Source organism: Budorcas taxicolor, chromosome 7 (genome assembly GCF_023091745.1).
Source record: "Budorcas taxicolor isolate Tak-1 chromosome 7, Takin1.1, whole genome shotgun sequence".
Classification (NCBI taxonomy): Eukaryota; Metazoa; Chordata; class Mammalia; order Artiodactyla; family Bovidae; genus Budorcas; species Budorcas taxicolor.
This window is the reverse complement of record NC_068916.1, coordinates 80,547,447-80,574,721: the sequence shown is the minus strand read 5'-3', so window position 1 is coordinate 80,574,721 and position 27,275 is coordinate 80,547,447. Positions and strand designations below refer to the sequence as shown.

The 27,275-nt window shown below is 43.6% G+C and overlaps 1 protein-coding gene across 1 annotated transcript in view; it reads right to left on the bottom strand.

Annotated features, from left to right (window-relative positions):
- The window catches only part of RASGRF2 (Ras protein specific guanine nucleotide releasing factor 2), a 248,628-nt gene that overhangs the window by 41,825 nt on the left and 179,528 nt on the right, over window positions 1–27,275 (bottom strand). Inside the window, exon 18 of the mRNA XM_052643635.1 lies at window positions 4,835–4,941. Coding sequence (XP_052499595.1) covers window positions 4,835–4,941 — 107 coding nt within the window. The remainder of the gene's footprint in view (window positions 1–4,834; window positions 4,942–27,275) is intronic.

Here is a 27,275-nt window from a genome sequence, read left to right as displayed (position 1 = left end):
TCACATGTGCCACAACTAAGACCTGACGCAGCCAAATTAATTAATTACTTTAAAAAAACCCTCAAATATGCGGGTTAATTGACAGAGTTAGATTAGAGCTCAAGTTTTCTGACCAGCAGTCTCAAGTCCTATTACCTCTGTGAGAGTAAATACCTTTAAATAAACCTGGATAGTCAAGGCTATGGTTTTTCCACTGGTCACGTATGGATGTGAGAGTTGGACTGTGAAGAAAGCTGAGTGCTGAAGAATTGATGCTTTGCTTTTGAACTGTGGTGTTGGAGAAGACTCTTGAGAGTCCCTTGGACTGCAAGAAGATCCAACCAGTCCATCCTAAAGGAAATCAGTCCTGGGTGTTCACTGGAAGGACTGATGCTGAAGCTGAAACTCCAATACTTTGGCCACCTCATGTGAAGAGTTGACTCATTGGAAAAGACTCTGATGCTGAGAGGGATTGGGGGCAGGAGGAGAAGGGGACGGCAGAGGATGAGATGGCTGGATGAGATCACTGACTTGATGGACATGAGTTTGAGTAAACTCCAGGAGTTGGTGATGGACAGGGAGGCCTGGTGTGCTGCGATTCATGGGGTCACAAAGAGTCGGGCACGACTGAGCGACTGAACTGAACTGAACTGAAACCTGAATAAAGGCTTGGAGCTGTCAATCCTTCTTCAAGCACCATGGTGGTCACCTTGCTTGGGGGTCTATCAAGTCGGGGGCCATGCACCCACCTCCTCTAACTCAGCTGGCTCAGGTGGTACTGCAGTGGTGACAGGAGGTGGTGGGCACACAGTGTGGCCTCCAGGACCATGAGCTGAAACCAGGTCTGTCTGGTTTCTATTGGAACTGTTTACCAACCCATTATCAAGAGCCTGCCTTGACCTCTCTTCATAACAACCCATTAATTGATTCCACTCTCCATTAAGTGGTCATGACTGAATGCTTTAAAAAGCTCTGGTCTGTGCAGTGATCGCATAGGAAATAGAATGACTTTGGGGAAAGAATATACTTTAATTTTAATGACATTTTAATTAAAATGTCATTGAGTTTAATGACATTTTAATTGTAATTCCAGTTGGATAAACAGAGAGTTTTGCTTAAAATCCATTACCATATGAAACTCTTAAACAGTGCTTTAAGTTCTTATCATGCTCTTCAAAATTCAGAAAAGAGAATTAAAATGAAAGTACTTACTTTCTCAAAATATTAAAATAACAACTTCTCTTGTAGCTTGAAGTGTTGTGACCAACTTATAATTAAAACTTAAAGTCTAAGCTTAGGATCCAGGCCATGAGGTGTAATTAAAAGCACTCTGGCTTTAGAAATGGATAGGCCTGGGCTCAAGTCCCACCAAAAGCAAGTCAGTAAAGCGAAGAAGGGAGACCTGGAAACTGAAGCCAGCAAAAAAATGTCCTAAAGCTGTTTTCCAATAAGCAGAAATGCTACGGAAACACCTGCACCTCACACGCTGACTGGGAGATGGTGATGGAGAACTCACTTGAATGAGGAAGATGACAGGCTGTGCACATGATGAAGTTACACCAGGATAATCCGACACCAACCACACATCACGACAATCTACTCACATGAGCAGGCAAAGTAAGAAAAGACAAGTGAGTGAGTGGTAAGAACTGCCTTTGGCACATCAGGGTCTAAATTTTCTACAGTAATCCTGACAGGAGAAAAGACTGGATACCCGAGCAGCTATACTGTCCACACATGTAGAGATGAGCCACTTTGGTGGAGAGAGGGTCTGGGATGCTAAAATTGATTGCAAAGTGCTTTCCCATGTATAAGCACATCTGAAGTGACAGGCTGCAAAGTATCTGAACTGTCCAAATAAAAGCTAAAACCTAGGGTGCTTTTTGTTGCACATAGAAGATTTTATTTCCAAGATGACAGCTTCATTTTAGTCCATTTCACCCACACTTGGAAGGGGAAAAGGGTTTCCTAGGAAATTAACCAAGCACCATTTGTTATCCTGCCTTTGCTTTTCTAATTAAGGATTCAGGTCTGTGGCTGCCTTTCCAGCCAAGTTCACTCCAAACTGGCAGACTCAACTCTCTGGGACTAGGACTTGAGCTCTGGAGTTCAACAGTTCTTGGTTCAAGTCCAGTTTCTACCACTTAGAAGTGCTGTGACTTTTGGTACTTCATGTCTGGGGTTCAACTGTAAGATATAGACAATAAAATAAAACAGCAAGTTCAAGTTGACCTGTGGAGTAGGTGTCCAGTACAGTTTCGTACCCTCTCCTTTCCATTTACAAAATCTTCCTCCCAGGATTCGGCTGCACCACATGAAACTTTGCACCTGCTGCATTTATTCATCTGTGTGGCTACCCATCTATCTAGGCCTCCCTGTTGGCTCAGTGGTAAAGAATCTGCCTGCCAGTGCAGCAGACGTGGCTTTAATCCCTGAGTCAGGAAGATCCCCTGGGGAAAGAAAATGGCAACCCACTCCAGTATTCTTGCCTGGAGAATCTCATGGACAGAGGAGCCTGATGGGCTGCAGTCCATGGGGTCACAGGAGTTGGGCAAGACTCTGTGACTAAACAACAACATTTATTTATCAATCATCTCCTTGTATCTATCTGGGGTGCTTTTGGATTAGAACTAAAGGCCATTTGGACACAATCTGAATTAAGAGATTCTTGCTTTCGTATCAATCCATTTTCTATTTCAGTAGCTAATGGCTTGGTGCTATTCAGCCTGATATTGCCTGTATGCACACATGTATACCTAAATGTACAATGTAGCTGTTAAATCAGATGATAACACTTTACTATGAATCTCTTAATTATAAGTGATGGATTTAGTACACCAATCTCTTCCTATCTATGAACTGTCTTTACCAAAAGTAAAATAACCCCAGTCTACTGTAATTTGAATTGAGGTACTTTTCTAGCTACTGTAAGTATTATATGTAAATTGTGAGGGACCCTTGTTTGAGATCATTAGAGGAAGAGGGTGCTGGGAATTGATAAAAGGGATAAAAGGAAACTGAGGCTAACAGGGAGGTGGGGGAGTTTTTGAGGGAAGACGTGGAGGAGAGGAAGGAGCTGGGACCAGGGAAACCTGGGCTGTGACCGGTGCTGTGACTGCAAGTCTTGGCATGAACTTGCAGGGCCGAAGCTCTGACTGGAGAAGAGAACCACACAGCATCTGCTCAACTTTGTCTATCAAAACTACTCCGCATCTCCAAGCCACTGTCAGACCCAGGAATCAGAAGCCAAGACTCTGGGTCAAAAATCAGAGATGACAGGATGGACGGTCAGGTGGCAGAGAAACATCATTATCATGTTTTATCTGCAGTGAAGCAAAAGGGATTCAAAGCAGCTCACTGAGATTGTGGAAGAGAGACTAGACATTTCCAACGAGCTAAGGATGGTTCTCTGAATTTGAGTCATATAGGATCCATTGTTATTTATCTAAGATGTACAAGATGAAGTGCTTACAGCCTTTATTGATGTGCTGTACTTGTTTTTATTTTAATTACTGTTTAGGAGCTGTCATGGGCCAGCTAGTGGTGAGGTCCACATCCCACTTGTTCCAATTAGTGAACTGTCCTGCCACAGGGTTTTCAGGAGCCTGGCCCTCGCGAGACTCTCTCTGATGAACGGTCATTACCAAGGACCAGGCAGTAGAACCTCAGTACGACGGCCTCTGAGAATATAATGAAGTGAAACATGGGAATTCCTTGCATTTTTTCCCTCTACTCACTAGCTAACTTGCACTTTATATGTTTCCCATGTGCTGATCTGAGCCATGAAGGGCCCCTTTCTCTCCACAACTTCCCTTGCAGGGTGCTAGCCAGCCTGCATCAGGAAGGCCCACCACTTATTTGACAGTGGGGACATTGGCACAATTCATGCCCTGAGTCAATGAGACAAAGGGGGCCCTTGCTTTATTTTGTGAAATGGTGAAATGGATACAAAGTCTATAAACTTGCACTGAATATGCACAAATAGAAAACAAGCAAGTGTCCTGTGAGCATGATGCAATTTAAAAACAGAATACAGCAGACTCTTGGGAAACGGATTCGAACTGTGTGGGTCCACTTGTATGCAGACTGTTTTCAATTGTAAGCACTACCACACTGCACAGTCTGAGGTTGGTTGAATCCGTGGATGTGGAGGAACCACGTACATCACAGGACCACAGGTACAGAGGGCCAGATGTAAACTATACACAAGTGTTCCACTGCACAGAGGGCTGGCGCGCCTAACCACCACATTGCTCAAGAGTTGGGACTTTCCTGGGGGTCCGGTGGCTAAGACTTCACACTCCAAGTGTAGGGGGCCCAGGTTCAGTCCCTGGTCCGGGAACGGGATCCCACATGCCTCAACTAAGAGTCAACTGTTCTCGAAACAAAACATCAAAGGAGGTGAAGGCAAAAGTGTCTTCTGAATCAGGCTGAGGAAACACCCCCGTGTCTGGTGCCAGAATGCTGCTTGCTTCCAGGGACTGCTGTTTACCTCCATGAGGTGCCACCCCAACTGACCCACCTCTACTTATAGAGAGGGCCCTGTGAACAGTGCTCCCAGGTGGCAGAGGACAGCTGGCACCCACAGTGGGTGCTGTTCTGCAGAGATGAGAGAAGGGGGAGTCCTGCTCCACCTCCTGTGTCCTGCCCTTGGAAGAACTGGACCACTGGATGCTGGTGGTACACATTTGCTTGCTTTGACCTGTAGGCCCACCTTTGAGTTTTTTCCCTTCAACATGCTCTATTTCCAAGGTTTCAAACTCTACTTGAAAGCATCAGGAGGTGCTGTTAATGATTTTTAAAGCTGGTGTTTAAAAAAAATCCTTGAAAGTAATTACCGAGGCTACTGAATTACCTGTGCGTGCTTTGAGACCCAGTGACGGAGAACGTTCAGTACTCGATTGGTGGCTGTTCTACGTATAATAAACTCTTTGTCGCATGTTCTCTCGGAGTTGTTAAATCCTTGGGAGGAAAAGAAACACACATGTTGTAGTTAAAGCCAATCCCTGGGGACCTGGAAAAGGTCACTTATTTTGGGACACTGCTTAATGCCACTCACAAATGACACGTCTTGGCAGAGGAGTAAGTGGCTTCAGCTGGTCATGGATTCTGCTTACTTACCTGTGATGCCCTCAGAGGCCACCACATAGTTACAGGTACAATTAAATGAATAATGTGCACATATTTATTAACGGTCACTGATTAAAGCTACAGATGGTCTAGTGACATTTCCACTTATGCCAAGAAGGAGTTTTAACAAAGTATTTGAGCTAACATTAGTTTATACTTTTGCTCCAGAGTCATGTAACCACAGATATTTTCACTATTTGTAGACGGATAAGCTCATACCTTGGTTCACAGATGATATAAATACTTTGCTGTGCACTCACATATTGAGAAGCAGAAGGAGCTTCCCAGGTGACGCTAGTGGTAAAGAATCCACCTGCCAACACATGAGGATGTAAGAAACTTGGGTTCAATCCCTGAGTCAGGAAAATCCCTTGGAGGAGGGCATGGCAACCCACTCCAGTATTCTTGCCTGGAGAATCCCATGGACAAAGGAGCCTGGCGGGCTAGTCTATAGGGTTGTGCAGAGTTGGACACGACTGAAGCAACTTAGCACACAAGCACCTAAGAACATGACCTCCACAGCCAGACTGGGTTGAAATCCCTGTCCTCCTACGGTGTAAGTTACAGCTCCTCTCTGGTGATCAGCTTCCTCATGTCCTGGACGGAATAAGTGTATCAACTGCAGAGACTTTTTGGAGATTAAGCTAGTTAAGCATTTAGAGTGGCACTTGGGAAAACAGTGAGAGTGCAATAAATGGTAGCTATTATTACAACTCAATCTTGGGTCAGAGTCTTCATCTCTGTGCCAGCCTATGTTTCTATCTTGGCCACCTCTTCACTATCAAGAAACCATTTTAATATTTTCTACTTATTCTCTATTTTAAAAGATTTTGCTTTCCAGTCATAACTAAGTGACTTGTTTCCTTTAAAAATGAATTCAAGGGGACTTCCCTGGTGGTTCCAGTGGTTAAGAATCTGCGTTTCTACTGCAGTGGGCCTGAGTTTGATTCCTGGTCAGGGAACCGGGATCCAACATGCCGTGTGGTGTGGCCAAAAAAGTAAAGAAATAAATAACTGCCATTATTTTTTAAAAAATTAATTCAAATCTCACATAACTTCACTGGGAAAGTTCTTAAAAACTGTCCACAGTCACTGATTTCATTTCATCTCCTACTCACTGTACATCCTACTCCTAGCTTCTTACCCCTTCTTACCACCAAAGCAGCCCCCACTCAACTACCAATAACCTCTACGTTTCTATAACCTATTCAATGGACATGAACTTAGGCAACCTCCAGGAGATGGTGAGGGACAGGGAGGCCTGGCATGCTGCAGTCCATGGAGTCAAAAAGAGTCAGACACGACTTGGCAAGTGAACAACAACAACTTATCATCTCTCCATAGGAAATCTCATTTAATGATCACCTATGAAGATTACTCTCATAATTACATCCTTAGTTTTCTTCTCTGGACTCTGGATCCATGAATCCAAATGCCTCTTAGATTTTTCAAAAACCTCAAACTCAATACATGCAAAAGGAAACCCCCTGGCCTTTCCATCAAACCTTGTTCTCTTCTGGTGTTCCCCATCTCAGTAAAGGACCACCACCAGCCATCCAGTTATGTAAGCCTGGAACTTTGGAATAGTTCTTGGCCCGCCTCTCTGCTTCTCCTCGATAGTTTTACCTGCTAAATAAATCTCAGATCTGTCCATGTCTTTGTATTTACAAAGCCAAAACTGGCACTGAGCTCTACCAATTCTTATCTAGTCTACTGACAACAGCCTCCTAACTAGCCTCACTGTCACTCCTGCCTCCTCAAATTTGTTCTCTTTTCTGAAATCAGAACGATCTTCCAAAGGGCAAATTAGATGTGTCATTCCCCTGTTTAAAGCCCTTAATGACACAAAACTCCTTAACACAGCCTTCAACGTCTTCCATGGTTCGGCTCTTAGCTCCCTTTCAGCCTTTTCTGAGACCTTATTCTTTTCACAATTTCCTCTTCCAATTAACCACCCTTCTTTCAGTCCCTTATCCTCACCCCAAGGTCTTTGTATATACTGCTCCGTATCTGGCACAATTATCACTTTGCTTTTTACTCAGTGAAAGCCACTCTTAGTTACTTCACGTCCCCCAAAAAGCCTTTAAGGGCCTGAACCAGGTAACTCCCGCATTGCACATCTCACAACAACATGCACATTTATTTCCGGACACTGGCCATATTTGCAATTTTACACATTTTATCTATATGATTTTCTGATCAGTATTTGTGTCCTCCATGAAGACAGGGATCAGGTAAGTTTTTGCTGAGCATGAGCACATACGTGGCATGTAGCAGAAGCTAGACACAATATATGTTTGCTGAATAAATGAATGCAAGCTTGTATAGTAGGAAATCAGTAATTACTGAATGTGCTGTAAAGGTAAGGGTGACTGAATAAAAGACTGAATGAACAGTCCTCAGAGCCTACAGATGAGTTAGACCAAAAAGGGCATACACTTCTAAAAAGCAGAGGTCCTTTCCCCACACTCCTCTTTGGATGTGGACAGGTGTCTTCCACCCACTAGAAGACACTGTCAGAGGATGCTGATGTGCTCTTGGTGAAACAGACATTGAAAAAACAAAAAACTTTTTGATGTTAAAATCTTAGAAATTCTGGGGAAAATATAATATCTTTTTAAATGCATAGCTCAGTTCTCAAGAAGATAAGGAGTTTTCCAGAGTCAAACACAGAGAGACTTGAAAAAAAGAACTAAGTCTCTGAACTACTGCTCTGAGAGGAGAGTAGGTTACCAGCCTTGGTAACAGGAAATGTGGATTGTGAATCCACGTGACTCAAGAGAAGAAGCCCCAGGGCCTTCAGGAAGTGTGGGTGCTGGAATTCTCATCAGACCACCCCCTCTGCCCGAGAGGGAGGACTCAGAAAAGAAATTCTCCAGCCTGCACAAGGAGGTAGTTAAGAAACTTGACTATTTTAGCCTGGATCTCAGGGGAGTGAACTCCCCCCTGCCGAGAACAGATAACCGCAGGCCCACCTCGTGTGGGTTTGAAGCTCAGAATGAACCATTACCGGGGGGCCATGGCCAGCGATAACTCTGGCGCCCTGACAAAAGCATACACAAAACCTCTCCGGAGGGACATGAGCTTACCCTCAGCCTGTACTGGATGACCAACAAGAAAGACCCGTAGGAAAAACTCACAATCCCAAAGCACAAAACAAATAAGCCATCCACCATAAACAAGGGTCCATAGACACAGGGGATCAGGAACTCCCCACCTCATCCCACCCCTCCACCGCCACCAAAAATTTCAAGTATCCTAAAGTAGGATGCTTAAGACTAAAGATATAAAAGTGTGAACTAAAAACATGTGAAAAGAATTTAAACTATTTTAAGTTTTATAAGATCATAAAATGTCTTCAAATTAACAGAATTATTCTTTCAATTATTGCTGAAAAATAGACAAGTTGAAATTTAAAACATGGATTTGTTAGTCACTCAGTCGTGTCCGACTCTTTGCCGCCCTAAGGACTATAGCCCGCCAGGCTTCTCTGTTCATGGAATTCTTCAGGCAAGAATACAGGAATGGGTAGCCATTCCCTTCTCCAGGGGATTCTTCCCGACCCAGGGATCAAACCTGGGTCTCCTGCACTGCGGGTGGATTCTTTACCTGTCTGAACTACAAGGGAAGCCCAAAACATGGATAGAAAAATATAAATAAACACGAGCTAGACCCAGTTAAATACAGAAAGGAGCAAACTGTAAAGAGATCTGAAAATTTGCAACCTCATGGGTAGTAGCCCACCAGGTTCATCTGCCCATGGAATTTTTAGGCAAAGAATATTGGAGTGGGTTAGCCATTTCCTCCTCCAGAGAGTCTTCCCAACCTAGGAATCGAACCTGTATCTCCTGCATTGCAGGCAGATTCTTTACCCTCTAAGCCATCAGGAAAGCCCTAACCAGCTGCAATACAAAGAGCTAAAGAGGTAGAAAACAGGAAAAAGGGGAGATAGGTGCTCTGATCAGGAGCATGAACCCATGTGCAAAATTACATCAAGATCCCATGTATCAGCTTAGCACATAACAGTCCCATTAAGGCAATTTCAGTTCATGAGTAAGCTGTAACTCCACTAATAAAACTTGACCTTCAGGATTTACTAGAGATATCCCCTCAGAGAGATGGTTTATGTATCTGGTGTCGGGAATTTCTAAATTGGCAGTTTAAACAGAATTGATAAGAGTACTTCTAAGATCAAAGATGTCCATCTGTTGATCAAGCAATGAAAGATGCCCGTTTTTCACAGACTTTAAAGCTCTTTGATCAGAGCAACCATTTTTTGCAACTTGCCAGACTTCCTCCTTATTGTAAGCCACCGTACAAGCTGGGGGCTGCTTGAGCAATATGTATTTCCAAATTGAAATGCGAACCACACAGCCAATTGGTGGCGACACCCATGTAGAAGCCAATCTGTCCTACAGTCATGGATCCACCCCCGGGGGGTTAAGCCACTTTTTGTAAAACCAAACAGAAACTCTTTGTGGAGTTTTACAAATCTTTCCCTTGTCAAGTGTGACAGACCAACCAAACTCTACAGATGCCAGGAGGTTTTATTTTACTAACATCACACGTGTGAAATACTGCCACCACGAGATTCCTGTCTTTCCAATTCATGCTTGGGCTGTTTTTTAGTTGTAGGCACTAGTCAGATGGGCTAATTTGGGCAACAAAAGTCATCTAGAAAAGTGGTAAGAAGCAAATCACTGGGTATGTGAAGTTAAGAATGAGATTCACCTTTATGGTCCTTCCCCCAGACACCTCGTAAGTCATTCTGTCCCTTACAGACGGTGGTACATGTGACATCTCTCTCATTAAACTATACATTCCCTGGTGAAGGGATTTGATCTCAAGCATCTTTGTAGGCCCTTCAGTTTTGCACACAGGCACTCAGCAGTTATTTTTCTTAACAAAAACTGCATCGCTCCCAATGAAAACTATCAGAAAGTGTCTACAGATCCTATGGATCTGAATTAAGGGCATTTTCCCACCATATCACTATGATGACTATGGATATGAAATCTATCACAAGCAGGCAGACAGTAAAAGTGGTGAGGAGGGATGCAAGGACATTTTAAAATATAGGAAAGCAGGAAAACTTTCATTTTTTTTCTTCAAATGATGTGATAGTTAACTTCACTGCCTACTTGGAAGAGGCAAGTAAAATAACAGTGAGATGGAAGTAAGATGACACGTAGGTGGATTATGGGCTTGTTCAGTTAGGGCTACCCTGACGTTGCCTGAGGGCAAATTGACAAAAAAAAACAACCAAGGAATTCTTGAACATGGTGAGGTTTTTTAACCTGGAAAGTAGATCATCAAGAAGTGGACTGTTGTGAAGACCAACAGAGCATCTTTGGGCCATCCTCTGATGTGGTGTGGAATGTCAATCAAGAAGACCCAAACAGCACAAAGAGAGTGTTGATGTCAGTGGTCCATGGGGACGGGGTGCCTGGGAGTGAAAGTAAATGCTAACTATTGTTTATTTTAACCACACTTCTAGAAACTGTTTCTTATTGTGTTTTTATCCCCAGTACCTGGCATTGTAGGTCTTAATAAACTTAGGTTTATTGAATGAATGCATTGAGATCACTTTAATGATTACATCGGTGGGGGAATTAAGAAAAATGCCACAACAGTGGAGAATAATTTCTCACGTTATACAAATGAGACTCAATCTCTCCAATAACATCAATGTTATCCATGCACTTTACTTTATCCAGTAAATATCTTTCTTTAAAAATTGTATGTAATATAAAATCATATAATTGGTTTGTACATTTCTACATACTTGGCTTACAACTGTATTCCTTTTTGGTTGTTGGCATAGAAAGATCATCCATATTTATTGCTGCCTTATGCCAGGCACTGTGCTAGCAGCTTTACAAGTTGTCTGTACTTTAGCCCTTGTAATAATAACAATTACCATTTATTGCATGTCCACCAAGTAACAAGTATCAGGCCATAAGTACTATGTGTGTGAAAGTCACTCAGTCACGTCCAACTCTTTGCGACCCTATTGCCTACACAATCCATGGAATTCTCCAGGCCAGAATACTGGAATGGGTAGCCTCTTCTCCAGGGGATCTTCCGGACCCAGAGATCGAACTGTCTCCCGCATTGTAGGAGGATTCTTTACCAGCTGAGCCACAAGGGAAGTTCTATAAGAAATGTGGTCAACAAGAATTCTTCAGCAACAATAGCAACTGAGTAGAGTAAATGTTGCTTTTCCCACTTACAGACAAAGAAACAGGAATTCAGAGAGATTAAGAAACTTGGCAAAGGTCACAGAGTTAATAAGTGCAGGAGCTTCCCTGGTGGTCGGTCCACCTCGAAATGCAGAGGATGCCAGTTTGATCCCTCGTCTGGGAAGACCCCACAGTTGTGGAGCCAATAAGCCCACTGGCTCAACTACTAAGCCTGACCTCTGGAGCCTGTGAGCTGTATCTAGTGAAGCCTACATGTCCTGGAGCCTATGTTCTGCAAAAAGAAAAATCACTGCAAGGAGAGGCCCGCACACCGAAACTAGAGAGCGCCCGTGCACAGCAACGAAGATGCAGAGCAGCCAAAAATACATAAATAAAAAAACAACAAAATAAGCGGCCGATCCAGGACTTGAGCCCAGGTCTGTCCATTTCCAAAGCCAGAGTGCTTTTAACTGCACCTCATAGCCTGCATCCAAAGTTCAGACTTTAAATTTTATTTACAAGTTGGTAAATACTATGAAAGCTCCAAGATAAGAAGCCTTTTGAATGTTCTGGAAAAGTAACTGCTTTCCTTTTAATTCTTTCTAAATTTTGAAGAGCTATAAGAACATAGTGCCATTATAGAGTTTTATTATGATAATGGATTTTAAACAAAAACTTTTATCTAATCAGAATTTAATTTTTCTCAAATTAAATCAAATTCACTACATTTCTTATGTGACCTTCACATAGACCAGGGCTTTTAAAACTTCCAGATATGATCTATTAATGGGGAGTGAGATCAATTTAGTGGATTGTTACCAGCTTTAACAGTGAAATAGATGAAAACTGAGTAGACTGTATATAGTGAGAGTGCATATTCGTCAGAGAAAATTTTGTACCAGTCGTGTGTGTGCATGTGTGGGTCAAAATGTAAACCGTATTTAAGAGTGGGTTGCAATAAAAGTCTAAAAGTGACTAATATGGACAATCTGATTATGAGTATTATGTTTAAACTATCTGCATTAATTTCCCAGAAATTCTAGAAAACTAAGTCTGTTCTTTACTCTGAAACAAGTCTGAAGGAACAAGCAGAGGACACTCCTCTTCCATTTCTGGTCTGTTCTTAAGGTGACTCCAACCAGTTCTCACTCCTTCGGGAACATAATTCTCTCCCACGGTTTTTTTACATATTCCAACCTGACACCTCAAGTTCCATCATTCCCCCAAATCCTTCATTCCTTGAAAGAAATCCTTCTTACATTTCTATATGAATGACACATTCTTCTCTCGTAAAAAAAAATCCAAAAATCAAAAAAAACTTTTTTCTCTCATGCTCCTCCCCATCCCAACTTGCCTTTGAGTCAATGGAACAGCCACGGTTTCTGCTTCTCGGGTGGGAAACCTCACTCCTCTCTGTATTTCCTTGGTTTTTCCCATTCAGTCAACAAACACTGTTGACTTTTTGGTGGCATCTGTCAGACTGATGCCTTTCTTCTCCAGTCTCCTGCTATGACCCTGCGTCTAGGCACCTCATACATGGGTTGTGGCTTCTTATCTCCTACATGTTCCTGTGTCCCCATTCTCTCTGCCTTCTCTTCATTCTCATCCATAATTCAGTTATCCCATCAATATCTATGTTCCAGGTCCTGTGCAGAAATATAGACAGTCCTGTCCTGAATATCTGTTCACAGGTCCATTGTCCTGTGAATAATACCTATGTTCACCTGGTGAACAAGAGATGTGGCCCCTGCTCTCATGGTTTTTTAAATGGGGAGAAGACAGCCTTCAAACAAGAAAAACACCAAAGGTGTGTAATTCGAAACCCTGCAAATGAGCAAGGCACTGTCTCTTCAACAATAACTGCAAATATCCCTCTAATTTGTTACTGCTCCAGCACCAAGTACTTCTAATGTCTCCCTATTGCCCACTGAACCAAGTCTAGAATATTTTCCTAGTTATGAAGGGGCTTTATGAGCTAATAAACTAAAAAAAAAAAAAAAAAACAACACCTAATGCAGACAAGCAGATTTGCACATACACTGTGCTGAACATCATGATAACAGCATTCACTCAGTCTATAAACTGACAGACTCATTTTTGAGAGATAATCTAGAATAATAGCTACAATTTCAGAAATTGAACCTTAGTTCATACATGGTAGGATGTTTGCTGTAGTAATATACCAGTACATTCAGTTACTCCCATTTTAATGGTTTCTTCCCTGGCAATCTTTTGTTTGCAAAAGGACAGAACACCCAATTCAAACTGAAACAGGAGGGACAGGGGCAGGGCACAACCTTTAAAAGACTGACATAGCGAAGGACATGACAAAGACTGGTAGGACCAACTGGGTCCCAGATGGCAGAAGATCTCACTTCCACTAGACCTTGAGCCTCATTAGACACTTACTCTGATACTGTAACAGAGAAGGCAATGGCACCCCACTCCAGTACGCTTGCCTGGAAAATCCCATGGACATAGGAGCCTAGCAGGCTGCAGTCCATGGGGTCGCGAAGAGTCGGACACAAATGAGCGACTTCCCTTTCACTTTTCACTTTCATGCGTTGGAGAAGGAAATGGCAACCCACTCCAGTGTTCTTGCCTGGAGAATCCCAGGGATGGGGGAGCCTGGTGGGCTGCCGTCTATGGGGTCACACAGAGTTGGACACGACTGAAGTGACTTAGCAGCAGCAGCAGTGATACTGTAATATATTAACATGCTAAATGACACGCCTAACAGTTCTGAGGCTAACCTAAAAAGGTCAAAAAGTGGGTGATGGCCCAATTCCTGGAACTTTCTGCCGCTTCCCCCTAAATAATTGGAATAATCCTCCTACTCATTAACCTATGAAATTACCCAGCCCATAAAAACTAACCACACCATATTTCAGGGCCGCTCTTGCGTTTTGAGGAGGCCCACACTGTCTGTAGAGTGTGTTTCTCTTTAAACAAATCTACTTACCTATCATTTCATCTCTGAATTCTTTCACAACAAAGCGAGAACCTTAAATTCACCAGCAACAAAACTGGCTTAGAGTAAAAAGGGAATTGCTATTTTATACATCTGGGGATGGTTCTAGACTCAGATCCCATTTGAGTCAGAGGTACATGTTAGTCTGGTCCATGTCTATTTCTCTTAAGTGCTTTTATTCTGCTCTCATTTCCAGGTACCAAAAATGGGTAAGGCCTTGCTAATCATATCATCATATTACCTCATATAACAGCATCCAGAGGATGACAAGGCATTCTTTCTGGTAGCTTCCACTAAAGATAAAGAAATGTGTAACCTAGAAATCCTCTAAAATATCTTTGCGTTTCACTGACTACATCATATGCCTTCCTCAAATTGATCCCTATGGCAATAGTGGGGAGGTGTCAGAGATGGCAAGGAGATGCATGTGTGCATGAGTGTGTGTGTGTGTCTGGAGGAGGTAGCTCCCACTCAAAGCACATGGCCAGAAATATGAAAAGGCTGTTTCTCAAAGGTGTTATAGGGCAAGACATTGATGAGGCAACGAACAAATTATGCATAGTGAGATTTTTCTAAAAATTTGTCTATAAGTGTGTCCTTATCTTTCGAGTTGTTAAGTTCTTCTCTTTACTCCATTTAACCTGAGATTTTTTTTTTCCAAGTGCGATTAATTGCAATAAACACATCCTTGAATAATAGAATGAGGAAAAGAAGTTCAGCAGGTCTATCATCATTTGTGATGAAAAATACATGAAGAATGACAAAACCAATATCTTCTCTTTGCTTTCACCTTTCAAGAAAATCAGTAAGATTTTCTCGACTAAGATTGTCAGCTGAACTGTTCTCATGGATTTTTAAAAAAATATGTGCTGCTTAGATTCTTGAAGAAATGGTTATATACTAAATTTAAAACAAAACTTATTGAGAACCATTGGGTGTTACTTCTTTTAATTCTCACAATTGTATAAAACAGATTCTTTGTCTTTACAGATGAGGAAACTGAGGCTCAGAGAAGCCCGAATAGTTACCTAAGGTCACAGATGGTAAGAGCAAAGCCAGGATTTATGGTGAGGTCATCAGATTCTAAAATCCAGCCTCTTCCCACTGAGACACGAGACGTCCTGGCTGCCCGTGTTTATTGCTGTTTAAGCTCCAGGCCTCCCACTGCGGCTGCCGTCAGTTTCTGTGCTGACGTAGAGATACAAGGACACAGAGCCAGTACGGAGGGAGACGGTGACTTCTGCCAAGGCAGAATGGGGTCCTTTGAGGTGCAGGTAAGATGTAAAGCCAGAAAGTAAGCAAATTTAAATGAGTTGTCAAGAAAACTGCTGAGACAAGAAGAAGAGAGATAGTCTAGAAACTAAGAGGTGATAATGATTTGTGGGAGCCAATAACATCAACCACTCTGAAAATCAAAATGTGGCCATCTATTAAAGGAAATCAAGAAATCTAACACTCATGGTCAGAGTTTCTTGATAGCAAAACCAGTATTACCCAGGCCTTGGAAAATACAGTAAATGCTCTAGAAATGGTTAACATAAGGAACAACAAAAAACAAAAAGAACAAAACTTTAAATTTCCCGATTATTTCCTTTTCGGCCCAACTTCATAACCAACTATCTGAAAAACAAGGAGGATGGTTCTTCAGTATGTTAGTCTGAATTCTCTGATGGCTGTCTGCTACCCCTTCCGGATAACAGCCAGCTCACCAGCGTGATGTGGAACAACATTCCTGTCCTTGCATTAGGCGACATCTCCCCACAAACCCAAACAATAGTAATTTTCCAAATCCTTCTACATTTCTTTCTACAGAGCCTATACACACGTTTAGAAAAGCTTTTCCATGGAGGCAGAGGGTGAGGCAAGGAGTGACAGCTCCCGATTCTGGGAGGTGTATCAAATGCGTATACAGTGGTGAAGGAACAGGCACTTGTGTGTGCAAGGAGAGGGGACAGCCACAGAATGAGCTGAGCTGTTCTGAAGAAGCCACTGCAGAGAATTTTTAGGGATGGCTGGGGAGGGGGCATAAAAACCGGCCCTTTTCTCCCCCTCAAATGTTAACATTAGACTGTCCACAAAAAGTTTCAGTGTATTAAAACGATAGATTCTGCCAGTAGAAAGTGAAACATACCTTGGGAGAGAGGGTGGAAGCCACAGAATACAAAGAGAGCCCATTTTATCAGACACAAAATACTGGCTGAGAGTCTTTATGCCAATCTCTTTCATAGGAACTGGGGTACAGCGGTGGACAACAGGAAGCTAATTAGCTGTTTACAGGAATTTATGCTTTACCGAGGGAGACAGAAATAATGAGTAATAAATCATGTCAGTGATATTATCTATAAACAAATGAATAAGGTAAATTCAGATATTGAAAAGAAAAGCTATGTGGGAAGTAAACAGGCGTGTGTGTGTGTGTGTGTGTGTGTGTGTGTGTGTGTGAGACAGAGAGACAAAGAAAGAGAGAGGCAGAGATAAAGAAAGAGAAAGCAACAGAGACACACACACAGGAAGAGAGAGAACATTTGTTAGGCTGGGTTGGGAAGGCCTCTGTAAGGAGGGGACTGGGACAGGCGAGCTGGGACATGAACAATGAAAAGGCAACAGTCATATGAAGATCCAGGGGAAGAGCATTTCAAGCAGAACAGTGAATAGGAGGCCATGAGACAGTTCAGCCTGATGGAGGGCCAGAAAGCGGCCCAGTGTGGCTGGGGCCTGGTGAATATGGGATCCAAAGAAAGGAGACGAAGTTGGAGAGCAGGTAAGACCACTGAGCATCTCCCAAGTCAAGTGAAAGAGCTGGATTGTCTTCTTGGGTACCGGGAAGCCACCAGAGGGCCCTGTGCCAGGGAATCATGACCTCATTGACACTCTGAACAGGTCACTCCGGCTCCCTTAGGTAGTATGCACAGGAGTGGGCAAAGTGGAGTGGGAGAGGCCAGGAATGAGGCAGTAAACCAGGGGACAAAGGCTTGGACAAAGGCTGGGGCGGGAATGGTAAGAACTGTTGGAGATGGAGGAGTAAGACTTGTGGACGGACTGGATGTGCAGGTCTGCACTGATCTGAACAGTGCTCCCCCGAATTCACGTTCACTCAGAACCTGTCAGTGTTAGCTTATTTGAAACAGGGTCTTTGCAGGTGTAATCAAGGTAAGATGTCAAACTGGATTAGGGAGAGTCCTAACTCCAGTGACTGATATGGTTATAAGAAGGAAATTTGGACACGGACACACCCAGAAGGAAGAAGGCCCCGTGACAACAGAGGCAGAGAAGAGAGTTTTGCTGCTACAAGGCAGGGAACACCAGGGACTGCAAGCAGTCAGCAGAGGCTGGAAGAGGCAAGGCAGACTCCTTATCTAACGCCCTCGGAGAGCATGGCCGGGCTGCCACCTTGATTTCAGAGTTCTAGCCTTATCGTACTCCTTTCCCAACGTGGAACAAGTCCATTGTTCCAAGTCCAGTTCTAATAGTTGCTGCCTGATCTCTATACAGGTTTCTCAGGAGGCAGGTAAGTAGGTGGCTTGGTATTCCCATCTCTTTAAGAATAGCGTGGACAGAAGAGAGTAAAATTCAGATTTCAGATTTGTTTCATGAAAGAACAAATTTCTGCTGTTTTTAGTCAACCATTTGAAGTCATCTATTACAGCAGCGCTACGAAGCCAACGTGAGGTCTAAAGAAAGGGGAGGAATCAGGAAGAGTCCCACGGTTTGGGGGCTGAGCATCTGGGTTAGATGATGATGTCATTTCCTGAAACTGGGTTTTAGGGAGAAAATCCAGAGTTTGGTTTTAAACTGAAAGATGCCTCTTTTAGACATCTAAGTATCTATGTCGAGAAGGCTCTTAGACATAACAGCCTGCAGCTCAAGTAGAATGTTTCAGACTGGAAATGTAAATTGGAGAGTCTCAAGTATTTACAAAGTACTTAGAATCATAAGGCTATATGAGTAGAGTGTGGACAGGGCAAAAGGCCAGGAGAGCCTTGTGATCCCAAGACCCGTAGAGATGCTGTAGAAGAGGAGACAGCAAAGGAGATCAAAAAGGGAAGGAGAGCAAGGTGAAAGAAAAATCTGGCACACGTGGTGTCATGGAGACAAAGAGGACAAGCGTTTCAACGTGGAGGATGCCATCAGCTCCGCCATATGCTGCTGAGAGACAGACTAAGATGAGGGCTTTGACTTCAGCAAGATGTAGGTCCTAGGTGACAAGATAACAGTCATTTCAGTGTGAAAGTCCAAGAGAATAGGTGGAGGGGAAATGGAGGTGATGGAGGGGAGACATCAGGGAGGCTAGCTCTTGTGAGATATTCTGCATTGAAAACAAGCTGCGAAATGGAACAGGAGCCGGTAAAACTGATGATATAAGGACACACTGGCACGCCAAGGGGGATGGCTGGCTTAGGGAGAGCTGAGGATGACAGGAGGAAAGGAATTAACTGCATGAGAACAGTTCTCGAGTATGTGGAAGGGGAGGGGTGGACCCAACAGCAGGGCAAGGGTGATTCTTCCAGACCCACGGGGAGAAGGCAGAGGATGAGTCCAGGGGCAGTGGGCTGGTGACGTTAGTGGAGGAAAGAGGTCATCCTTTCTGTTTTCACTGTGAAGGAGGAGAGACGCTCACCAGTGAAGTTGGAAAGGGAGGTGGAGATCTGAAGAGAGGAGAGGATGAGAAATCCTGGTGTGTGAGGCAGTGACTTTACAGGATGACCAGGCGGCACAGAGCACCCATGTGAGATCTGAAAACAGAGGGTGAGTCTGGGCAGCCCAGCTCTGCCGGCCTCTCCAGAGAGCAGCTCCTCTCTGTGAATACCAAGTCCATCTGATCCTGTTGTGTTTAGTAAAGGTCCTGGTAGCTCCAGGCTCCGTGCCTTTGATCACACCAGCAGAACATGCCAAGCAGGCTTCTGCTTTTCCTCACATGCCCTGGAGGCGGCCGCAGAATGGGGCGGAGGGTCAGAATGCAGGCTTTCAAGCCTGCAGGGGCTCTGTGCCCTTTCATTTAAAATTCTGTGCCTGCTTTGAAACTTACAGGAAGCTCAGGGGAGGAGAAAATCACCACCATCCCACTGTGTACTGAAGTGTGCAGTTTAAAGACATCTCCCAGGAGTTCAGACAGATTCTGAGCAGCTTGCCACACTGTTCTACTCCAGTGGATTAGTTTAACAGCCCTGACGGATGGATGATTCAGCCCTGGTCCCTTATGCCAATGACTTCGGATCCATCACCTAGTCGCAGAGGGCAATGTCAAACAACTCACAATGCTGATAACGGTGCAGTATGGCATTGTTAAGTGTACTGAGACACACGACGCAGGGATGGTCTGGTCTGGTTCCTTCACCCTCAGCACGCCTTGCCACCTGTGACTTGAAGACTGCAGTTGCAGTCTGAGACACCTTAGCGCCCCTCTTCAAAATTTCCCTGCCACTCCATCCCCACTCTTTTCCTTCCCCATGGAGAAAGCAGCAAATGTGATATAAGGACTAGCAGATTGGAGATGTTTTAACGGACTTTTCTTACTGAGTTGCTTTGGAAAAGTGCCTTCGCCTCTCAGGGTCTCAGTTTCCTCTTTGGTATCACACAGAGCATGGCTTTGCCAGCAAAGGTCCATCTAGTCAAAGCTACGGTTTTACCAGTAGTCATGTATGGATGTGAGAGTTGGACTATAAAGAAAGCTGAGCACTGAAGAACTGATGCTTTTGAATTGTGGTTTTGGAGAAGACTCTTGAGAGTCCCTTGGACTGCAGGAGATCCAACCAGTCCATCCTAAAGGAGATCAGTCCTGGGTGTTCATTGGAAGGACTGATGCGGAAGCTGAAACTCCAATACTTTGGCCACCTGATGCGAAGAGCTGACTCCTTTGAAAAGACCCTGATGCTGGGAAAGATTGAAGGCAGGAGAAGGGGACAACAGAGGATGAGATGGTTGGATGGCATCACCGACTCGATGGACATGAGTTTGAGCAGGCTCTGGGAGTGATGGACAGGGAAGTCTGGCGTGCTGCAGTCCATGGGGTTGCAGAGTCGGACACGACTGCGCGACTGGACTGAACTGACTGAGTGCTTATTTAGATGCTCCTAAGGTCCCATGGAAAAGAAATGCAACAAAGCAAAATGGCTGTCTGGGGAGGCCTTATAAAAGCTGTGAAAAGAAGAGAAACAAAAAGCAAAGGAGAAAAGGAAAGATACAAGCATCTGAATGCAGAGTTCCAAAGAATAGCAAGAAGAGATAAGAAAGCCTTCTTCAGTGATCAATGCAAAGAAATAGAGGAAAAGAACAGAATGGGAAAGACTAGAGATCTCTTCAAGAAAATTAGAGATACCAAGGGAACATTTCATGCAAAGATGGGCTTGATAAAGGACAGAAATGGTATGGACCAAACAGAAGCAGAAGATATTAAGAAGAGGTGGCAAGAATACACAGAAGAATTGTATAAAATAGATCTTCATGACCCGGATAATCACGATGGTGTGATCACTAATCTAGAGCCAGACATCCTGGAATGTGAAGTCAAGTGGGCCTTAGAAAGCATCACTACGAACAAAGCTAGTGGAGGTGATGGAATTCCAGTTGAGCTATTTCAAATCCTGAAAGATGATACTGTGAAAGTGCTGCACTCAATACGCCAGCAAATTTGGAAAACTCAGCAGTGACCACAGGACTGGAAAAGATCAGTTTTCATTCCAATCCCAAAGAAAGGCAATGCCAAAGAATGCTCAAACTACCACACAATTGCACTCATCTCACATGCTAGTAAAGTAATGCTCAAAATTCTCCAAGCCAGGCTTCAGCAGTGTGTGAACCATGAACTTCCAGATGTTCAAGCTGGATTTAGAAAAGGCAGAGGAACCAGAGATGAAATTGCCAACATCCGCTGGATCATGGAAAAAGCAAGAGAATTCCAGAAAAACATCTATTTCTGCTTTATTGACTATGCCAAAGCCTTTGACTGTGTGGATCACAATAAACTGTGGAAAATTCTGAAAGAGATGGGAATACCAGACCACTTGACCTGCCTCTTGAGAAATCTGTATGCAGGTCAGGAAGCAACAGTTAGAACTGGACATGGAACAACAGACTGGTTCCAAATAGGAAAAGGAGTACGTCAAGGCTGTATATTGTCACCCTGCTTATTTAACTTCTACGCAGAGTACATCATGAGAAACGCTGGGCTGGAAGAAACACAAGCTAAAATCATGATTGCCAGGAGAAATATCAATAACCTCAGATATGCAGATGACACCACCCTTATGGCAGAAAGTGAAGAGGAACTAAAAAGCCTCTTGATGAAAGTGAAAGAGGAGAGTGAAAAAGTTGGCTTAAAGCTAAACATTCAGAAAACGAAGATCATGGCATCCGGTCCCATCACTTCATGGGAAATAGATGGGGAAACAGTGGAAACAGTGTCAGACTTTATTTTGGGGGACTTCAAAATCACTGCAGATGGTGATTGCAGCCATGAAATTAAAAGACGCTTACTTCTTGGAAGAAAAGTTATTACCAACCTAGACAGCATATTCAAAAGCAGAGACATTACTTTGCTGACTAAGGTTTGTCTACTCAAGGCTATGGTTTTTCCAGTAGTCATGTATGGATGTGAGAGTTGGACTGTGAAGAAAGCTGAACACCGAAGAATTGATGCTTTTGAACTGTGGTGTTGGAGAAGACTCTTGAGAGTCCCTTGGATTGCAAGGAGATCCAACCAGTCCATTCTGAAGGAGATCAACCCTGGGATTTCTTTGGAAGGAATGATGCTAAAGCTGAAACTCCAGTACTTTGGCCACCTCATGTGAAAAGTTGATTCATTGGAAAAGACTTTGATGCTGGGAGGGATTGGGGGCAGGAGGAGAAGGGGACGACAGAGGATGAGAAGGCTGGATGGCATCACTGACTTGATGAACATGAATCTGAGTGAACTTCGGGAGTTGGTGATAGACAGGGAGGCCTGGTGTGCTGCGATTCATGGGGGTGCAAAGAGTCGGACATGACTGAGTGACTGAACTGAACTGAACTGAACTGAACTGAAGGTCCCTCTCAGGGTCTCCCTGGACAAAGCTCAGGTCTCCCACCAGGTGTCCTACACCCTCTCTTCCTTGGCAGCATCAATTACCTGCCTCCTCCCCTCCCCACCCCTTTTCTCCAGCATCTCAATCTCCATAGATCCTCCCCTTGGCTTACAAAGGCCTCTCCTCAGCGCTGCCACTCCTTCACATGACAGTGAACACTGTCTTTCTTGCTTATTCCTAGAATTGTAAGCAGGCACGGGCTTTCAGCAGGAGTAATAAAGAGCCGCTTTGCCCCAGTAATCCACCTTTGGTAAATCTGGGCAACACCAATTCCATACATCTGACTGCATCTGTGATTTTACATAAGGTCCCCTTATGACCACAACCCCATCTCTTTTCTTTGAGGTTCTGTGACACTGAGCTGCACCCCATGTGGCACAGACAGAACCAAGTCACTGTAGGAAAGGGTGATGGGACTCCTAAGAGTCAAGTCACCAGAAGAAAGGAGAAATCTGAACTGACACCCAGAGTAAGTCCTGGAGCTTAGGAAAAGTGTAAACCATGTGGTCTGGGTGCATCAGCAGAGATCTGCAGCAGCCCCAGGGGTGGCCGTGTTGAGTAGGATTTACGGGGGCATCTCTGCGGATTGGCCAAAGCTCCCACAGTAGCAGCAGAGGCACTGAAGAGGCCCAGCAAGTGGGGCCTCAGGCAGTTAGAACTTGACATTTGACCTAGGGAAGCACCAGCAGGCAAGTGAAGACAGGGAAGCACAGTACCTGCAATTCTTAGAAATATTCCCAAGGAAGCCTATGAAAGATGGATATTCCAATATTAATCCATACTGGATGCGAGGTGGAGGAGGCAGTTCTTAAACTGATTTAACTCAAGTTATTCTCTGGTTGCTTAGCTGGTAAAGAATCCACCTGTAATGCAGGAGACCTGGCTTTGATCCCTGGGTTGGGAAAATACCCTGGAGAAGGGAACGGCAACCCTCTCCAGGATTCTGGCCTGGAGAATTCCATGGACGCAAAGAGTCAGACACAACTGAGTGACTTTCAGTTCACAAGAAGAAATCAGGCCTCACTTTGAGGCTGCAAGCTGGAAGCCTGGGGCATTGGGTTAGGGTTACATCTCCCTTCATTCAGTAATGTAATTTCACTCAGACGGGAAAGAATTAGCCCATAATGTGACTTGATTCCTGGGTCAGGAAGATCTGAAGAACGGAATGGCAACCCACTCCAGTATTCATGCCTGTAGAATTCCATGGACAATTCCAATATTTTTAAATGTACTCTATCACCGTGGATAAATATACCAACACAGACTGGTTCCATTTGTTCTAAGACGTTGCTATTTCCTGAGTCTGGACGTTCCTGAACCTCCCTGCCTCGGAATTTACCACACTTCTCCTCCCATCCCATGCTCCCCGGGGTCTATAACCACAAGACTTGAGGTGCCATTAAGTACTTTCAATTCAGCAACTGAGGACTCAGAAGAGAGGCTTGTCCACAGCTGTGAAACCTTCAACCCCAGGAAACACCCTCCACATGCAGGCGGGGTTGAACCCTGGCCCGTCCTTGGGGCCCGCTCCACCCTGGCTGAGGATTCTTGTCTCAGAAAGTGTTTCAGACAAAATCGATTTGTATAATATACTTTCAGTGGAAGACGGCTGCTCAACGCTCAGCATCGAAAATTTTCAAACAGATCTCTAACGATTCTTAAAATGTGTTTGAAAGCTTCAGAATTTCTCGTTGCCCTACCCAGACACCTTCACCTCATCTATGGAGGACTTTAACTCACATATAGGAACTTCATAGGGAACTTATTCCCTCCAGAATCCATACTTTGCTGATCAAGTCAATGGCTAACTGGTATGCAACTGCCAGAAGGTATTAGAAGCTCCCCAAGAATTTCATTCGCTAAATCTGTGTTACTGTCACTATTCATCAGGCTAGAGAAAATCTTTAAAACCGCAAATTCTGAAAGTATGTTCTTTTTAACTTCCCAAGAAATGATTCAACAGTCTAAAAATGATTCAACAGTCTAGCAGATACTCGTGCAAAAATATTTTCTACTGAATCAGGTCAAAGTATTTGATTAATATAAATAAAATTAACAAACCATATTGATTCCTAAACTTCATGAAGGTAGGACCTGTTTTTTTTTTTTTTTCATTAAATTTGTCCAAATTTTAAGGGTAGAGACCTTAATTCACACAGTGAATAAGTGTGGTACAGAGTTGTTTTGGTTAGAAAAATAATTTTCCAAAAGTAAACTAACTTCTTGGACTTGAGGTTCTATTGAAAAACTGTAAAGGTTACTAAAGCTGTGAAGTAAATGTGCGAATTGCTGAGAAGTTACCCTATCCTGAAGAAGAAAATATGGCCCTTGTGCTCATCTCTCAAACTCAAGCCAATGACTCTTACTCTTCAGAGGCAGGAGGTCTCTGGGTTAGGGAAGGTCTAGGGAAATACATTACAGTGAAAGCATCATTCTAAGAGTTAAAACATTATGACTATATTATTTTATAGCTAACATTTACTCAGTGCTCACTTATGCCAAGGACTAAACTCATTTAAGCTTTCCAATAATCCTATGTCAGTTACCCTTACTTCATGGAAAATAATAATGATTAAATAATAATGGTAGTAGTGGTGGTGACAATTATTTATACAGGGTTCATTACAGGCCAGGCACTGTACTAACACTTCACACGTATCTAACCCGCACACTAACCTCACGAGGCACCAGAGTTTTTGCACGCACAATGTCATTGGCTGCCATTCACATCAACTACAGACATGACGGCAGCACTCACAGGTTCTGATCTCCCCAACTCAGAGTCCCCCAGTGAGCAAACACGCCTGATGCCCTCAGCCAAGTCCAGCTCTCTGATTACACAGCGTCTCATGCTGGGACACACGTTGGGTCTGTACTTCCCTGGGTCAGAAAAAAGCGCTGTTTATTCTCAGCACAGGACTTGACAGGCAGACATATACACATACTGGGGTCCCACAGGGACACTCTAATTGCATGTTTCTTTTGTAGTGAGACCACATATTGCACAAACATTGCTTGACTTGAAGACATTTTAAACTAGTGAGTCTGGTGGTCAAGAGAGGTGCATTTAAATTTGTGCCTATGGACTACTTCATTTTTGCATATTCTGCCAATACATGTATTCACATCTATACTTCAATTATTATGGTTAAAAATAAACACCTTTTGGTAAGTATAAGTGACTATTTGTAAAAGCCTAAGATGGAGAGGGGGTTCCTTCATGTCTTCTGGGGCTGGAATGCTCAAAAGCTAAAAATTGTATTTCCCAGGTTCTCCTGCCATTCAGGTTCTGAATGCAAGTTAGAGCAACTGCTCAGGGTCTGGCAGGTGGAAAGGAGACTGAGGCCATTATCTGCTGAAGCAGCCATTTCTGCCAGCAGGCATGGCCACATAGGCCAGCAGCGTCCCAGCCCACAGGCACATGCTTCGCCGAGGTAGGCAGCAATCTTCTGATCACTGAAGTGGTGAAGTCACTGTCTTTTGGGGTCAGCAGTTTCCAACGAGACCTCCTGTGTGCCCACCACCCTAAGGACCAGAAGAAGCAGCCCTTGGTGGGTCAGTTCTATGCTATACCTCAGAAGTGATTTCCTGAAGCCCAGACTTAAGCCTGTTCTTTCTTCTGAACCCAATTCCCTGCAATAAATCTCTTCCCAAGGAAAACAGCTCATTTGTTCTCTACAACCAAGCTTTCACAGATAACAGACAGCAAGCATCCAAAGCCAAAGATCTAGGAATTAGCCCACAACACTCACTATCTGTGGTTTCCCTGGTGGTTCCGTGGCAAAGGATCTGCCTGCAGAGCAGGAACTGCGGGTCCAATCCCTCAGTCAGGAGGATCTCCAGGTGAGAGCGTGGAAACCCACTCTGGCATTTTTTTTCCTGTTTTTTTCCTCTTAAATTTATTTATTTTTAAATGTTCAATTAAAACAGCATTTTGCACATTCAGAGGTAACTGGAGGCTCTTTAGTTTCATTATGCTGCAGCTTGTCTTTTAACAGAGTGCCATAATTTCTAGGTAAATATTCACTGATCAAAACTGCTTTCCACATGTGAAGGAAGGAAAGAAGGAGGCAGGGAGGGAGAGAGGTCCCAGCAGAAGTAAGGAGACTTCATACAGAAGCTTCTCTCTCCCCCTGGGGACAATTCTGGGTGAATCACATACTCTTTGAGCCAATCTTTAGAAGACAGCCGGCAAGAGGTTTTTAAAAACCTGTCTCTGTCTCTGTTTGATGGCAGAACCTGACCATTCCTTTAAATGAAAACCAAACCATTGCAAAGGATTGTTCTACAGATTCAGAGAAAAAGGCTGAGTGACAAAAGAAATGAATTTAAATAGACGATACTGCATATCTGACTAAAACACAGGCAATGAGCTCACTGGTGCCAAGAATGCACATAGTAATTAGTAATCTTCATTATAAGGATTTAAATAAAGCATCTAATCTTTTGCACACAATTTATATACGGAAATCTTTGTAAACAAGATGGAAAGAGAGTACAGTAGGGACAAAACAATATATATACAAATATTTTGTCCAAGAGGTCCTCTCCAGCTCTATAATGTTCAGGAAGCTCAGCAAGTTAGAACAACCTATGACTGGTAAATAACACATCCTCTCAAGGGCATACTTTTCACCTCTGGCTCCTGGAGACGCTAAGAGCCAGCTCTTATACTCGATTCCAAGGGTGAGGATTTAATAGCATCTCAATCATACAGTGTAGTCACTCATTAGAGCTTATTCCCCACCATCAGCCCAGAGAGTAGGCTGTTCTCTTTCAAGATCACACTTCGGAAATGCTCTCTGATGAGGGAAATGAAAGCAAATCAGCAGATCATGGTACTGGCCATCACATGGCCCTCTTTCTCTCAGTATGACTAATTCTGTCACCAGCAAGATAATTTTCAGTTTCATGAAAGTCTGTTTGTGTATCAGGAATGTCAATGGTTCTACA